Consider the following 17,922-nt stretch of genomic DNA (forward strand, 5'->3'; position numbering starts at 1 on the left):
CAGGAACGCTCTGGAAGTGAAAACCAGTTTTCACCTTTTGCACTCGGATGTCGAGATTAAAATTACTCTTTGAATGTATCAATCATTTGAAATATAAAAAAATGCAAATAAATAACTTTGTATGAAAAGAAACTCCAGTTTTTTATTCTACTGCCGCGCTTTGTAAAATCTGAGGTATTTAAAAAATTAAATCCAGAGTAGAATAAAGGAATAGAGAAAAAAGCAAGCGAGTGCAAAGGGTTAAAACTTCCAAAGAAGTTTAAAACCTTTACACTTTTTATCTACATGTAAAAATCTGGACTACTAGATTAAGTGAAAAAGACATAAAATGTTAAAATTTGGATTCAGTTACCTAACTGGGCTTTTACAAGTTTCCATTTACACAACCTCTGGTTTATTTATAAAAAGAAAACTTTTTAATTTGCAGTTTCACAACGGCATGTGTCAGCCATAATCTTTTACCACTGAAAACATATACCATAAGTGATCCTAAAGATTAGGTGTTTAATAAACTTAATCCTTCACAAGCACAACCATGTAACTAATGTCAGTTTTAATAAGTGCCAATACACAGGTATTTAAAAATCTCCCATAACTCATACTTACAATGGCATTTTCATGATTTAGCATGTGGGGAGAGCAATATTTTCAAATACAATCAAATGTCTTTATGCTCACATTTAGAGACGCTTGCCATACATCATTACAAAAACATTTTTAAAATAAAACTTTTACTATTTCAAGTCTTAGGGAGAGTCTGAAGTACATAAGGAAAAAAACAACACAAAAAACAGAATGTTCCTTTTGGGTAAGCGTTGCTTCATTTCTAACAGCCTTCCAGCTCAGAGAATTACACTTCTGTGGAGGCAAACCTCTAATGACTACAGAGTCTTCCAACACTCTGTGCTGGGAGTCTGGCAGCTGCATCACGCTACAATTAAAAAGTCCTAAAAATACACAGAGAACATTCATGGGAGCTCATTTCACTGTTTGAAGTGTGGTGCTCTTCCTTACTTAAACACACCCACAAACAAAAACCTGCAAGAGGTTAATTTTCAAATCTGGAAAATTGTGCAGGGTTACCAACACAGACTCTAACACTATTTTTCCCCCCACAAAGTAATTTTCAGTTTAGATTCAATTAACTCCTTCTCTATGAGGCAGCACCCTAAGAGGGTGGAGGACCATGGGTAAGCTTAACGTTTTCTCTAAAAAAAGTCAGTGACTACAAGGCTGAAAATGAATACTTCCCCCCAACTAAAAGAACCAATAAAAACAGGCCAAAGCAGAGGTCGTTAAATTTGCACTGTGATCTACAAACAAGCTGACTGTACACAAGATTTTGAGTCAGGCTTTACGTGTCAAGAGAAGCAGCACAGATTTCAATAGGTTCTATAAAATTAGCAAGCTGGACTAAATAATGTTCTACATCAGTTGTACATTCTAAAATACTATACTGACTTTGTACCTGTCCTTGTTATCATGAAGCATGATGAATAAATGACCCTTTCATGAAGTTCAATAAAACTTGTAAAGTAACATCATATATTGCACATAATGGTAGAAATTGGGATTAGCAGACATTCATAATATTTTACAAAAACAACAAAACAAATGTAAAATTTAGTGGTGACCCACCAAAAGCCATCAATTAACTTTACAAAGTATCCATTTCAAGTAATCTTGACTCAAAATATCACAAAGCAAATGTTACCCAAATTCACTAAATATGGGATTTTTGGCATCTACAAAGGTTAGAAAGCAAACATTAACTGAAGCATTAGGTCTCTTAGTTCACGACTAAGGCCACATGCTATCTAATAAAAGGGTAATATGCAAATTAACCATCACTCTGTCACGAAGATGGCGGCACCCAGTCCCCTCAGCCCTGCTGGAGTCCCCCAGTCCCCAGGGGCGGCCGCTGAGAGCAGGCAGCGTGAGCGGCCTGGCAGAATGCTTGCTTCGTCGCCGCAGTGATGAGGCAAGTGTCCTGCCCCAGCCGCGGAGGGCCGCTGGGCCGCGGAGGGCCGCTGGGCCGCGGAGGGCCTCTGGGCAGCAGAAAGCTACTGGCACACGGATTCGTGCGCAGGACTACTAGTAGTTTCATAATGTGGGTTATTTGCTTTAAAAGTTTCCTTTTTGTTCTCCCTACTGAGCTTAACATTTTCAAGACTAGCCCTGAGCACTAGCCTTTGGCATAAAACTGATACACAGGTTAACTGGCTTTTCTCCTCAAACTATTTTCTAGAACAGAAAGTAGCAAAGGTAGAAGTGATAAAAGGAATGCATGCAGGTGGGTTTCACTTTCACAGAATGTGTGTTTTCTATGCAACAAATTAAGCATGCACATTGTGCCTGGCTGTCACAACTAACCTTTACTAGTCTCTCCCAGCTACGGAAATACTGGGGCACTTGGCCATGATGTTGCCAATGAGGACAAATTTTTGTCTACGGCTTTGATAATATCTCTCAAGCCCCAAAATACTTAAGAATCTCTTCTAGTAATTAACCTTTAGGAATCTATCGTAAGGAAATGATCCAAGGCATGTTGAAATCTATAGGCAGAAAAAATGACTAGAGACTAAAAGAATGAAAAACTGGAAACCCAAATGTCGAGCAATAGGTTAAATAAATTAGGATGCATCTAGCCAATGGAATAGTATTCACTTAAGTATGAAATATGAAGATTACGTAACATGGAAAAATATGATTAATAAGTGGGGAAAATAAGATATAAGATTACAGAGAAAAGCCACATTATATAAAAACTATGTGTACATATATATTTAAATTGCATTTACAAAACTGTTATTGGTGATTCCCTTTAAGAAGTAGAATGAGGTTTGGGAAGAAGAGCAGATGTGAAAAAAACTTTCACATTTTGCATTTCTCTGAATTGTTTAAAATTTTCCAGTAGAAATGCACCGATTTTACTTGCATAGTTGTCTCTTTAGGAAAAAAGAAAACATATATATGAAAATAAATAGATAGAAATAGTTATAAAAAGTATTAAAATGGAAAGATTGTATATTTATTTCTTCCTATATTTTCTAAACTTTCTGTGGTCATAGTCTTTAATTTTTAAAAATTACATCTATAAAATAACTCTAAGTTATTTTTTGTCAAGTATATAATCATTCCTTAACCTATATTTTCATGTTTCAGATCCTACTCAAAGAATAATCTTACCACATGTAGATAACCCCCAGATAAAACTGCATCACTCTAAAGCCTAAAAAAAAGTTTTTAAAATAAAATAATCCAATTAGATTATTTTTCCTGTTCCTCATTATCACCGACGACCTTCACAAAGCCTGTCCACAGAGGGCTTAGAGCACAGCTGTGAAGAGCGGTGGTTGGGGTTGGGGGAGGCCTAGCATCACACTTCCTGGGTGCGAATCCAGCTCCCCCAGCAGTGTGATTTTGAACAGGTTACTTGATTTCTCTCTGTTTCAATTTCCCCAATGTAAAATAGGAATTAGAACACCTCAAGGTTATTGTGAGGATGAGAGGAGACGGGTAATGGAAAGCATTATCAAAATGCCTAACATAGGGAGCTACTAGCTCTTTATTAGCTACTTAGGCTGCTAGCTATTATTCTAAGCATTGTAAAATTCATATGTAACAAAGTATACATTTTAATAATAATTATTATAACCACTGAAAAATACATTTATAACAAAAATGAAATGAATTTAACACAATCTTTACCCTCCATCTGTTACTCCAGCTTAGACACCAAAAGAATAAATAAGAAAACAAGAGTTCACAGTGATGTCATTTTCATCTCACCTACACCTTGAGCATCTATTCTGCTAATTTGCAACTGCAGTATGAGGAACAGGATTTTTGTGTTTGCGTCCAGTTTCCCATTAAAAGGAAAAAGATCTTATTAAAGGTTTGGGGAAACTGCTTATACAATGGATCCCAGAATGGCAAAACACAAACTTTACTTCGACAAAGTTCTTCTTTCTTCCCACTCTTTGAAAAAGAGGTGTTCATTAAATTAAAAACCAAGATTAAGCCTCCCCCGACCTTTTCTGCTTGGATCAGGGATCAAAGAACAAAATGAATGTTTTCTGCCTTTCTTTTACCTGGACTTCCTGCTATACTGGGGGAAAAAAACCCACTATAGTTCCTTCTGTAGTCTGTTGATTCCTGATTGAGATAATTTTCCATTACTTGAGATAGATCAGGGTGAACCATGCTTCAGAGGTATGGAGGTATCTAGTCAGACAAAGCACAGTTGTCTGAATTTCTACTATCCAAAAACATAAAATAAAATCCATGCATGGGGAGCAACATGAGCACTAAAAATCAACCTCTGTCCTCATCTACTTCAAAGAAATATTATATAAGGATCAAATGAATTGTAGAAAATATTTATAAATAGGTCTCAACCATTTGATTTCTACGTAGCAATTTTTGAGAAGAGATTGCTTTAAATAAGAATAATTGGGTCATTACAAAGAAATGAACCTTTACTAGAAACTGATGCCAGAAAAGTTAGTCAGGTACAAAATAAATATATTTACGTTATGCTACCCATGAAACAAACTTTTTGAAAAGTGAGGATGGAAACCTTCATAAGCCGTACGATGACGGGTAAGATGGAGGCACTCCATGATCCCCAAGGAGGACCCGCTGCACGTGGGCATCCGAAGGCTGGCAGTGGTCCCAAAGTCTGGAAGTATTTTACCCCCAAAGCATCAACTGCTAGCAATTTCTGAGTCTGTTTTGCCTCTGCCCATGACAAGAATCAACTTGTTCCAAAATTCCACTAAATATGTTTCTTTTATGTTAAAACTCTGCTGTTTCTGGGAAAGCTAAAAGTTAGAATTTTTTACACATGTGGACAAAAGCTATATTTGGACATTTCAGTCCCTTAACAGAATAAAGACATTTTTAAAAAGAACTCCCCCCTGCTGCAGTTTATTATAAGAAACTCACCCCCCGACTTTTGAAATTTAAAAAAGTAAACCTTGTTGTCCTATATAATGCCTTTAATGTAAAAGTTCAAGGTTCCATTTGTAAAAAGAAAAACAAAAGTAGAGCATTTAATCTAAATTAATTGCAAGTTTAAAAAATTATTGAAGAGAATAGTCATGACTTCTATTTATAGATCCTTTTTTCCTAGTCACCCCATCTATAAATGCATAGGTTGTGGATTTTTTTTTTTTAAATTGATGCTCATCACATCATTTTAAGTATTAAATATTTAAAACTCCATAAAATCATCTTTCTTTAAATACATGTAAAACCATCTTTAATTGCCTATAAAGCTGTACTCCCCATCTATATGTCAGCCCTACACAACAAAGACAAATAGAAACCCAGGACAACAAAGACCATAAACCATGACATTCCAACACACCTGCCTCAATTAGATGAAAAGTGCACACACAGGCTATGGGGAAATCTGAAATAAAGTTTAGCATGTGGCCTCGTTGATAAAGTTAACATTCAAACAAGTGTCATTTCCTTTTGAGTCACTTCACTTACTTCACACCTGGTTTTCTGAACCTCAGCACCATTGACATTTTGGACCCCTGAGAATTATGTTGTGTCTGTTGTCTGTCTGTCCTGTGTACTGTAGGCTAGATAGCAGCATCCTGGCCTCTACCCACTACATGCCAGTAGAATCCTCATCCCCAGTTGTGGCATCAAAACATGACTCCAAACTCCACTAACTGTCCCATAGAGCAAAAACATACCCAGTTGAGAGCCACTGCTCTACACTAAAGCAAACCCAAGAGTTAAAATGGATAAATCCTAACATTTGATTTTATTTGAAGTGATTTTACAAGAGACACAGAATATGTGAGTTGGTTGTACTAACCACGTCAGGCCTTGTAAATTGAGTCAATACCACTAGGAAGACGTGATTATCCATTTTGACAGAAAAAACTCAAGGGACATTGTGTTACCAGCATAAATGCTACTAGCACATGCCACACCATTCATTGCCTCTTCAATCGGGAAAGCTTTGAAACCCATAAAAAAGATAACCAGGGCCCCTGAAAACTCTAACATGGGTATCAGGAATGGAACTGGTGACTGCATAATGAACTGCCTACAAACTGTTTATCTCCACTTGTGACGAAGATCAGATTAATTTAAGATGAAAACGACCAATCTGAGGAGGAATGCACATAGGAAGTTGAGGCAGATGGCCTAAAATTTTGTGCAGGAACAACTCATTAGCAGATCCTACTTCTTTTCTCATTCCTCTCTCTTCACCTAAGCAAATCTGTCCTTTTGAGAATTTTCAGAAAGCAGCTAGTTTTACATGCCCCCTAAAAAAAAATCAATTTATAAAGTAAAATCAGAACAAACAATGCCCATTTAAAGATATGCATTCATCTTAAGCATAAGACAAATTTCTTATGCTACTTCAAAGCAAGATTTAATGTCCTCTTTATATTTATAACATATCAACCACACAACAGACATGAAGTTTTAAATAGCAAGTCCATCTAGACTACAGATGTTGAATCAACGCCAAGAAGACTGTAGCTGTGAAGGATACCTGGCACTCTGAAAATACAATATCCAAAATTGTGCCTATGAAAACCAAAATCTAATTTTTTTCCAAAGAAATCTTATTTGAAAGTTTAAAAATATCTCTTCTCTTTGCACATGGGAAATAATGTTTAGACCTAAACAGTGACAAAATGATGCTTGTAACATTTTATAGCCACATGCCAAAATTTCAAGGATTAACTCATAATGTTTTAATTTCCACAATCTGATTGAAATTGGTCTTTGTTTTCTTTCTCGGTGCTTGAGTTTTTGCTTTTAAACAGACATGAGGAAGAAGTAGTAGAAATCAGAACAGCAAGTACTAGGTTTCTGATGGCAACTATGATTGTGTTTCCTTCTGAATTAGTTCTTAAAAAAATTCTTCCTCTACTTTTCTTTCTTAACACAAAATTGAAACCATACTACAGAGTTTATTTCTTGCCTTTTTCACTTAACATTTCCCCATGTCTTTAAATTGCCCCCAAACAATTTTTAAAGGCCACCCCTATGAGTTCTATGGTGATATTATTTAACTGTTTTCTATTTTAGGGATTTTAAATTGTTTTCAATCTTTTGATCTTATTGCTGGGATGAATTCTCATGCATAATTATGTTGGCATCTCAGGTTATTTAGGATAAGTTAATTTATTAGGCCAAATGGAAAGGACATTTGTATAGTTGTACAAAACAAACTGCTTTCCATAAAGATTATGAAATTTACACTTCCATCATTCGTTGAGAATGCCAATTAACTGCATATCAAAATGGACATTTTCTTTTTCAAAAACATGTCAACTTTAAATATAAAAAAATCATTGTTTTCATGCATATTTATTTAGTGAGATTGAGCTTTCTTATACTTAGTATTTATAATTCTACCTTTTCAAAAATTGTCTGTTTGGTGTTTAATTCATTTTGCCATGGCAGTGTTAAGGTTTTCTTCATATTAAACTATTATGATTTAATGTAAAAGTATATAACCCTTGCTTATAATAGCTAGAAAGTTAATTTTTATGTTGTCTAACCAACCTTTTCCTTTGTGATCTTCCCACTACATTTATGCTTAGAAAATCCATTCCCATGTCAACCTAACTATTGACATCTTTTCCTTTAGTTCTTTGGTTTCATTTTGACATCAGTATTTTTAAAACACCTGGAATTTATTTTTGGTATACTATGAGAAAGGTGCTTTAATATCTGGTAGCATGAGAGCCCATTAATCATTATTTCCAAAATTTTCCTGCCTATTTTTTCCAGATTAACATTTAAAATCACTTTGTCATATGTCCCTCCCTTGCCCCTCCCAAAATCATTTAGATTCTTATTGAAATTGCAATTAAACCATAAATAAAAATCAGAAAGAATGTATAGAAGAATGTTGAATACTGCTGCTATCAGGCATCCTTACCTGATTATCATAGAAATACTTGCAGTATCTCATTTGTATACCAATTACACAGACCTTTTGTTTCAGAGAGGATTTTTTAGTCTGTTAGGGAATTCTCCATTTTTATTACTAAATCTCTAATTGAATTTAGATTTTGTATTCTATCAAGTGCTTTTGTGATATATTTTTTTGGGATTATGTGTGCAATAACTTTATCTTCTAGATCCCATGTATTAACAGGTTTCTTAACAGTAAGTCATCCTTTCATTCCTGTCATAAATCCTTCTCATGGCAGTGTATTATCTTCTCTAATAAAATGGTAATATGCAAATTAACCATCACTCCACTACATAAGCCATGCCCACCAGCCAAGCCACGCCCAACAGCCAATCAGGGCGAGTATGCAAATTAACCCCAATCCAAGATGGCTACAGCCACAGTGAGCAAGGTTTCCCAGGTAACAGAGCAAGCCAAGCTTTCCATAGCCGTTGCAGGCCTAAGCCTCCACTCAAGCTACAAAGTTTCAATTATAGAAGGTAAACAAATTCAAACAAATGGCAACAGAATGGAGCTTGAGAAAGCAGGCCAGGGTTGCCGGCGGCAACAGGGGAAGCAAAGCTTTAAAGCACACCCTGGCCGGGCCCACCCGCTTAAGGCAACAAAGTTTCAACTGTAGAAGGTGAATTAACTGCCACAGAGATGGCTGCCGCCCAGGAGGGAACAGCAGGCTTGGCTCTGCTCCAGACTACAAAGTTTCAATTGTAGAAGGAAAATAAATCCCAGATACCAGGGCCTCCGCTTAGGTTGCCAGGGGGCGTGGCCCACCTGCAAACCAGCACAGGCCCCTCGCTCAGGCCACCCCACGCCCCAAGGGAACCCCCACCTGATCCGGGACACCCTTCAGGGCAAACCAGCTGGCCCCCACCCGTGCACCAGGCCTCTATCTTATCTAATAAGAGAGTAATATACAGATTGATCATCACTGCAACACACAATATAGCTGCCCCCATGTGGTCAAAGATCCTGCCCCCATGTGGACACAAGATGGCCACTACAAGATGGCCAGCAGGGGAGGGCAGTTGGGAGGCACCCGGCCTGCAAAGGAGGGCAGTTGAGAAGGACCAGGCTTGCAAGGGAGGGCAATTGGAGGTGATCAACCCTGCAGGAGAGGGCAGTTAGGGGTGACCAGGCTGGCAGAGGAGGGAAGTTGGGGGCGAACAGAGCAGTTAAGCATCAACCAGGCTGGCAGCGGAGTGGTTAGGGGGTGATCAGGCTGGCAGGCAGAAGCGGTTAGGGGCAATCAGGAAGGCAGGCAGGCAAGTAGTTGGGAGCCAGCAGTCCTGGATTGTGAGAGGGATGTCCGACTGCCCGTTTAGGCCCGATCCCACCAGGATCGGGCCTAAACGGGCAGTCGGACATCCCTCCAGGAGTCCCAGATTGGAGAGGGTACAGGCTGGGTTGAGGGACAACCCCCCGCCGTGCACGAATTTCGTGCACCGGGCTTCTAGTTTTTTAATAGGTTGATGATTTTGGATTGCTTGTGCTTTAGTCAACATTTCTCCATATAAATATTTCTCGTCTGGAGTCTTTTCAAATATACATTTTTTAGATAACTATTAAAATTTCAATGATTACTATTTCAATTAGACATTCAACTTCTTTATTTCACTTAAAATTTCCCTACAAAACATACATTTGGAGATTTCCAAATAAGTTTCAATTTTTAAAATCTCATCTGCATGTACTGTCTATATGCCACTTAGGTTTTCTAATTTGGCATACTTACAATTTTCCTTTTTTCTTTTGTTAGGCATCTTAAATATCTGTCTATATAGTTCCTATTCCCCCTGTGCCCACCAAGAATTAGCTATTTGACTTATCAAATCTCCCTTTTTCCTTGTGGTCACTTACTTGCAGAATAAATCAACTTGTAAAGTGGCTATTTCCAGTCATCTGAACCTGTCTCGGGGCAGGCTGCCTTCTAATCATTAATTTAATTAATTAGAGAAGTCACAACTTCATTAAACTCTACTGGAATTTTTGGAACCTATTTTTAAAATTTTGTTAATGATTCAGGAAGAAACGTAGTAACTAGATCTGGTCTTAGAAAATGATTTTTTTCCCCTACCAGAAGACAGTTTTGCTCCAGTGTTTAGTATTATTCATTTTCAGCACTACATGAGCCAAACACTTCAAAATAAATTCTTTTCAAGAGAAGAAACAAAATTAAATGAAGAAACAAAGTGAATACTGGAAACTATGTTTATACAATGTAAATATAAACAATTTAACCTCATTGAAACTAGGGAAAATACACTTCAGAAACCACATGTTTCTTTTTAGGAATGATAATCTGATTGTGGCAAAACTCGGTATTTGTGTAACTGCTATTCATGCGTAGTTGCAATTTGCCCAATCTTTTTTTTTTTTTAGCCCATTAGAGTTCCTGGTATATTGTTACCATAATTTGGCATGCATTTCCCTGTGTAATTTATATGTGTGTTTTTTCAGAAATGCTGATTAATTACCTCCATTCTTCCGTATGAAATTCATATGAACATTCTCATGAAAATATTTTCCTTTAAATGCATTTTCCATATTATACATGAGTGGGGAGGAAATGCTTTGCTAAAAAAATGTCAAATATCTTTACTTTTTACTTCTGTGGCTTACCCAAACCCATAATGACTCTACTAGTCATTAGGTGTTCTTATTCTTAAGTAGAGAACATCCCACTTAATGTAGGAAGCCTCCTCAACGTACACTTTTCCCTTACAAGTTTACATTTCCCTTCCAGTATCCATAAGAATTATAGATCTCTCTCTATATAATTTTGAGACATTTGTGTAAAGAGACAGGTGAGCCGCTTACATCTTTCATGATAAAGGCTAATTCATACACATGCACACGTGTGTGTACACACACACACACACACACACACACACACACACCCTCTCAAGTAGGACTACTAAAATATCTAGCAGATACAAAGCTCATCTTGTCAAACATGTAACTGCCATGGTACAAGGAGAATTTAAAAGTAAGGTGGGGAGCTGGGGGCCAGAATCACCGTACCTGCTTTCCGTCCAGGGTGCAGAGCCTCTTGACCACTCCTGAGTCTAGTTTAATGGCTTCGGTGATATCGGTTAAGACTTGTTCAAAGGAATGTGCGGTCTTCTTATTCAGAAGAATCCGCACGGCTTTTCTAGGCTTCACTCCGCTTCGAATCACAGTCACTAGCTTGGGTTTGATGAAATCTTTACTTTCCTTCACTTCACTTTTCACCGGGGTGGCGGCAGCCAAGGCTCGGGTGGTCCCACCCTTGATGTTCACAGACCAGTTTGGGTTAATATTTTTGGTGTAATCAACTTTACGAAATGGCTCGTTCGATGCACACACGTAACTCTCACCTAAAAAAGCAAACAGCGGTTTTATTAGCATGATTTCCCCACCATGGGAGAACAAACGCTGGACACCCACTGAACGAACCCCCGAACTGGGCAGTTCACTGAAAGCATCCAGGCCCTTCTCCGGCGCTCTCCCCACCCTCCCTTTGTTTTTAGTAGCATCTAGGTGGGTATTGGGAACGACATGCGTCACAAAGTGAAAATCACTGGACAAAGAAACGAGAGAGATCAGGGTTTTGTTCTGCTCCAAAGTGTCTTCCTGGAAAATTCCTCTGCAATCTGGGTCTCAACATCATTATCTGTAACGTGAAGTTGCTGCAACAGATGAATTCTAAAGTATCCTTAGTTCCAAAGTCCATTAACTAATTTAATTTTTAAATAATTTCTTCTGGAAGAAATAATTATATCACAAAGTAATAGTCATATAAATAAAACTATTTTCCTCCTTCCTCCAATCACAGATTCCAGTCCCAATCAAAGAATGATCACCACAACTTCACATAACTGACTAAATTATATTCAGTTACAGGATCATTTACCCAATTAATGAAGCACCACAAAAAGGAAGGAGAGTTTTGAAAGCTCAAAGAAGCATACCTCAGCATTTTTTTCCTTAAAGAATGTGGAATAAGATAATTAGTTTAGATAGATACCCCTTTCTATATCTATTTAAATGGGAAAGGATATTAAGTAGTTAAAATGATGTGTTCATCACAGTCTTCTGCTCAATTTTTATTAAGAAAAACATAAAAACTATACTATGTCAATTGATTTACTGAGTAAATGTTCATTAAAGGTCCAAAATTGTATGTTGAAAAAGAACATATTTTGATTGAACAAGCATAATTATATGTTTAAAAATATTGTTTCTTTTGCGAGATTCAGAAGCCACCAATTATTTTAATCTCAACTTTTTGGCATATAAAATAAAAGGGTTACAATCTAAGAATTTCTCTAAGATATCTTCTAACTCAAAAAGAATCCACTTTTTCACCCATTCTGTGTTAATAGTCTCATTCTTAATATTATAATGATAGGATAAAACCCTTAAATGCTGTGAATGCTTAAAACAAAAATAACCAAAATACTGAAGGAGAAGTTCTGAGGAAAACCTATTAATATAAATATGTTTAATTGTTACCAGGATGTTGTTTAAATCCTGATTACTGAAGAACTTAAAGACTTCCAAAGGCACACAAACAAGTCAGTAACAGATCAGACATATAAGAGGACCTAAAAAGAGGAGGTATAATTGGGTCCCTGTCCAAGATAACTAGGGCATGGGTCACAGGCTTTAATGCTGTGTCCACACCAGTAGTTTGAAGTCCAGCCCAACCATCACCATTTAGAGATTTTTTTTCATCTCTGTAGGTTTATCTAAATCATTTTTCATAGTGTAATCATCTGGGAAAGTGTCACATACTTTCAAAATAGGTATGAATTTAATAAAATAGAACCATATAGCATGTGCATGTATTAATGAGCAAAAAAAACAATTATGATTTTGCTTTAACTTTACAGAGAAGGCAACTCTGACACTGAAAAGCTCTCACTAATTTTACCTATGATAAAAATTAAATTGTATGTTCTGATCCAAAATACTACAATAAAAAAAGGAACCTCAGCAAGAAAAAGGTGATTTTCTTTTAAGATCAGAGAGAAGTTAGCTGGAGAAAAGCCTTCCCCAATAGAAAGAGAAAAAGACACTGGGGGGAAAAAATAAAACAAGAAATATTTAATATGTCATATTTCCTTGATCTATGTAGTCCCTGCACAGTCAACATATTAACCAAGAGAGATGCCTTTTAAATCTTTCTGTATTTTGCCTCTTGACATGGGTTCAGAATATCAAAATGAAAATAGGCAAAGGACGCCTGTCTTTAAATTTGTTTTTGTGTGGTTACAGATAAATTTTCATTCTCTCCTCTTCTCCCTTCCTTCATGTTTCTATTTAAAACTCCTAGATCAGTTCCATAATAACTTTATGCATAGTTTTGAACCAAGGCTGGCCAGTGCCTGCTAGAGAGAGCCTCACCCCTTCTCCACATCCACAGGAGATGTAAATAATAATTCATAGGATACTCTTCTGTTAAGCCTAGAATGACCTTCATAATATGCACTGAATACCTACTATGCACCAGCTCGTGTGCTAGGTGCTGTCATGATATGAAACCTACTTTGGCATCCTTGGCACTCAACATTTCAACACGGCTATCCAGGACATGGTTTTGAGGTTACCTTTGTGTTTCTTTATACTTGGCACATAAAACGCTATAGTATAGATGTCATACCTTGATAACAATACCACCACAATACCCAGGCCAGCTTCCCTTGTCATGTCCCCACCCAGACCAAACAATCTGATTGTAATCTTGTCACTTACATAGATTTGCCTACAGCGAGAGCTTTGCCTAAGTGCTGACAAAAGAATTTAAGATCTTGGTTCCTTGGGCAGTTTCAAAATAAATTACTATTCTCTGTTAGATACTAGACACCTACAAGATTGATTAGAAGCAAAGGGCCTCGCCCCAACCAGATTCATGCTACTGCGTGGAGTCTTGTTTAAGATTTGTTACTCCCCTGCCAGCTTGCCACTGCTCCCCTCCTCCCCATCCTGGGGAGCAACTTCGCTTCCTACTCAAACTAGTCAGCTAGAAACTTAGGGGTCAGTACCTTCTTTCTTTTGGTTCCCTAAATACATCCTGACATTGAGTTCTGTCCACTCTATCCTTTAAATATTTCTGAAAATACCCTTCCCATCTGCCTTCATCACCACCTTCTTCCCACCAGGAACAGTGTAAGCATCTTATTTCTGCTCATTCCCAGGAAATATAACAAGTTTCCCAAATGGAGGTACATTTTATGCTACTGAGACAGCTGAAAAAGTATATTCCGAAGTCTCGATATACTGATGAAATACATCATGAGAGAATTTAACTCTTCCCAATACATGGTAATACTGCACTTGCCAAAGCAAGGAAAGGATAAGATCTCATTAAAAACTAGTTAAACTAGGATATAAATGTGTAGATATACATATATATATATATATATATATATATATATATATATATATATATGGATATAACGAAAATTAAGCAGTGCCTGAAGTCCAGAACTGATCTAACATTCATAGCTAGACTTGATGTGATTTCAAGCTTGTCTGATGCTCACAATCAGACCTATGTTCTCCCGTGGGATCTAATCTCACAGAATAGCTATGTCAAACAAAGTCACTCTGAGACTATGATAAAGTGACACGAAAATTAAGTCATTGTGCAATCCACACAATATTAAATATCCCCAAATATCCCTCTCTCACACTCAATGAATGACAACTTCTTTATCAATTACAGCTTTTTCCTCAATCTAGTTTGCTCTCCCTGTAAGATTTAATGAGATACCCGATTATAGAAGTGCCCTTCCTTTTGACAGCACTCCCTACAGAATGAGTCCCTGCTTCCTTAGATCCTCCCTGAAAGTATCCAACCGAAGCCCCAGTTCTAAGACAGACCCAACACTCTTCCCGAGACACCCCATAATGTCATCTTATGCAGTGACTAATAAACCCAACCATAGTTGTGTTCTTGGCTGAAGAGAATTGAGATACACTCTCTTTGATACCAGCTCCTTGACCATAAGATGCTAAGAGGAAACCATTTTGAAAATTATGATCATATGAGTGCTACATACAAAGAGGATTTGCTTTCTGTACAGAAAGAGAATGGATAGAAGCATAAGCAGGTTATACCACTTAATTGTCTTCAAGCATGGTATAAAACAAAGTCTTTCAATTTCCTTTTAAGGGTCTCTCCAGAGGCATGGTTATGGCTTTTTCCCATTGACATTTGTTCACAGACATTTTTTTATGACTATGTTTAGAAGGTTGACAAATTAAGTGTCCACAACGGTGTAATACAACCTGGGTACTTCTTAACCATTAATTTTTATCCTTAAACAAATTAATTGCCTCCTATTTAAGAGGCAAAAGGCTGTTAAAACCTAGGAACTTGTGAATTTCTTGTTCTCTGAAAACCTTCTTCCCTACAAATATATTTCAGTCTGTGCCAATTTTTCCACCCCCTCTCCCTTTTCAGTGATAAGGATACCCTCCTCCTAGTCATCGTTAAGTCCCTCTACCAGGACTTGGGTCCTTCCCTCTCCTCATACTGAGATTTCAAGAGCATTCTTCTTCTCTCCTCCGTTAAACTAGACAGTCCTCTCTACAATATTATTGTACACAGTGTCTCTCACACACAGATCGTCCCCTCTTCATTCCTCATCTCACTCAACCTAATGGGCTTTTGGCTTCCATTCACTGCCAAGGTAAAAAAAAAAAAAAAAAAAAAAAAAAAAAAAACATTCCTCATTGGAACCATAAATGACCCTGAATAGCCAAAGTACTCTTAAGGAAGAGGAACAATGTCGGAGGTATACACACTATCTGATATCAAACTACACTGCAAGACTATACTAATCAAAACAGCACGGTACTGGCATAAAAACAGACACACAGAACAATGGAACAGAATAGACAGCTCAGAAATAAACACAAGCCTATATGGTCAATTAATCTATAACAAAGAAGGCAAGAATACACAATGGAGTAAAGACAGTCTCTTCAATAAATGGTGCTGGGAAAACTGGACAAATACATGCAAAAATGAAGCTAGACCACTTTCTTACACCACATACAAGAATAAACTCAAAATGGGTTAAAGACTTAAATGCAAGACCTGAAACCATAAAACTCCTAGAAGAAAAAAAATAGACTGTAAAATATTTGACATTGCTCTTAGTAATATTTTTGGATATGTCTTCTTGGGCAAGGGAAACAAAAGAAAAAAGTAATCAGATTAGACGACATCAAACTAAAACGTTTCTGCACAGCAAAGGAAATCAACAAAACAAAAAGGCAACTTACTGAATGGAATAAGATACCTACTTATGATATATCTCATATGGGGTTAATAAAATATATAAAGAACTCATACAACTTAACAGCAAAAACTCCCAAACAATCTAATTTAAAAATGCGCAGAGGACCTCAATAGACATTTCTCCAAAGAGGACATTCAGATAGCCAATAGACATATGAAAAGATGCTCAACATAACAAATCAGAGAAATGCAAATTAAAACTGCAGTGATTTGTCACCTCACACCTGTCAGAATGGCAGGTGGCTCGGACCCCCATCAATAAATCAACAAACAAGTGTTGGTGAGGATGTGGAGAAAACGGAACCCTTGTGCACTGTGGTTGGGACTGCAAATTAGTGCAGCCACTGTGGAAAATAGTATGGAGGTTCCTAAAAAAAATTAAAAATAGAACTACCATATGATCCAGCAATCCCACTTCTGTGTATTTATCTGAAAAAATCTGAAACACTAATTCAAAAAGATATATGCATCCCTATGTTCATTACAGCATTATTTCAAACTAGAAGCCCGGTGCATGAAATTTGTGCATGGAGGGGGACTGTGCCTCAGCCCAGCCTGTACCCTCTCCAATCTGGGACCCCTGGAGGGATGTCCGACTGCCCGTTTAGGCCCGATCCCAGTGGGATCGGGCCTAAACGGGCAGTTGGACATCCCTCTCACAATCCAGGACTGCTGGCTCCCAACTGCTTGCCTGCCTGCCTTCCTGATTGCCCCTAACCACTTCTGCCTGCCAGCCTAATCACCCCCTAACCACTCCCCTGCCAGCCTGTTTGCCCCCAACTTTCCTCCTCTGCCGGCCTGGTCACCCCTAACTGCCCTCTCCTGCAGGGTTGATCACCTCCAACTGTCCTCCCTTGCAAGCCTGGTCCCTCTCAACTGCCCTCCCTTGCAGGCCGGGTGCCCCCCAACTGCCCTCCCCTGATGGCCATCTTGTGTCCACATGGGGGCAGGATCTTTGACCACATGGGGACAGACATATTGTGTGTTGGAGTGATGGTCAATCTGCATATTACTCTTTTATTAGATAGGATAGAGGCCTGGTGCAGGAGTGGGGGCCAGCTGGTTTGCCCTGAAAGGTGTCCCAGATCAGGGTGGGGGTTCCCCTGGGGCGTGGGGCGGCCTGAGCGAGGGGCCTGTGGTGGTTTGCAGGCCAGCCACGCCCCCTGGCAACCCAAGAGGAGGCCCTGGTATCTGGAATTTATTTTCCTTCTACAATTGAAACTTTGTAGCCTGGAACGGAGCCAAGCCTGCTGCTCCCTCCGCGGCCGGCAGCCATTTCTGTGGCAGTTAATTCACCTTCTATAATTGAAATTTTGTAGCCTTAAGTGGAGACTGGGCCCGGACAGGGTGTGCGGAAAGCTTTGCTTCCCCTGTTGCCACCGGCAACCCTGGCTTGCTCTCTCAAGCTCCGTTCTGCCACCATTTCTGTTTGAATTTGTTTACCTTCTATAATTGAAACTTTGTAACTTGAGTGGAGGCTTAGGCCTGCAACAGCTCTCGGAAAGCTTGGCTTGCTCTGTTACCTGGGAAACCTTGCTCTCTGTGGCTGTAGCCATCTTGGTTGGGTTAATTTGCATACTTGCTCTGATTGGCTTTGGACGTGGGTTGTGGGTGTGGCTTGTGGGTGTGTTGATGGTATGGTCAATTTGCATATTACCTTTTTATT

At 38.3% G+C, this 17,922-nt stretch overlaps 1 protein-coding gene across 4 annotated transcripts in view; it reads right to left on the reverse strand.

Annotated features, from left to right (window-relative positions):
* DCLK2 (doublecortin like kinase 2) overlaps positions 1-17,922 on the reverse strand; it is a 140,156-nt gene that overhangs the window by 106,595 nt on the left and 15,639 nt on the right. For all 4 annotated transcript variants that reach the window (XR_013813607.1, XM_079772873.1, XM_079772872.1 and 1 more), the window contains exon 2: positions 10,985-11,319. Coding sequence is in view for 3 of the 4 variants with exons in the window: in XM_079772873.1 (XP_079628999.1) it covers positions 10,985-11,319 (335 nt within the window). In the remaining variant the exon portion in view is untranslated. The remainder of the gene's footprint in view (positions 1-10,984; positions 11,320-17,922) is intronic.

The sequence above is a fragment of the Cnephaeus nilssonii genome, assembly GCF_951640355.1.
Source record: "Cnephaeus nilssonii genome assembly, chromosome: 5".
NCBI lineage: Eukaryota > Metazoa > Chordata > Mammalia > Chiroptera > Vespertilionidae > Cnephaeus > Cnephaeus nilssonii.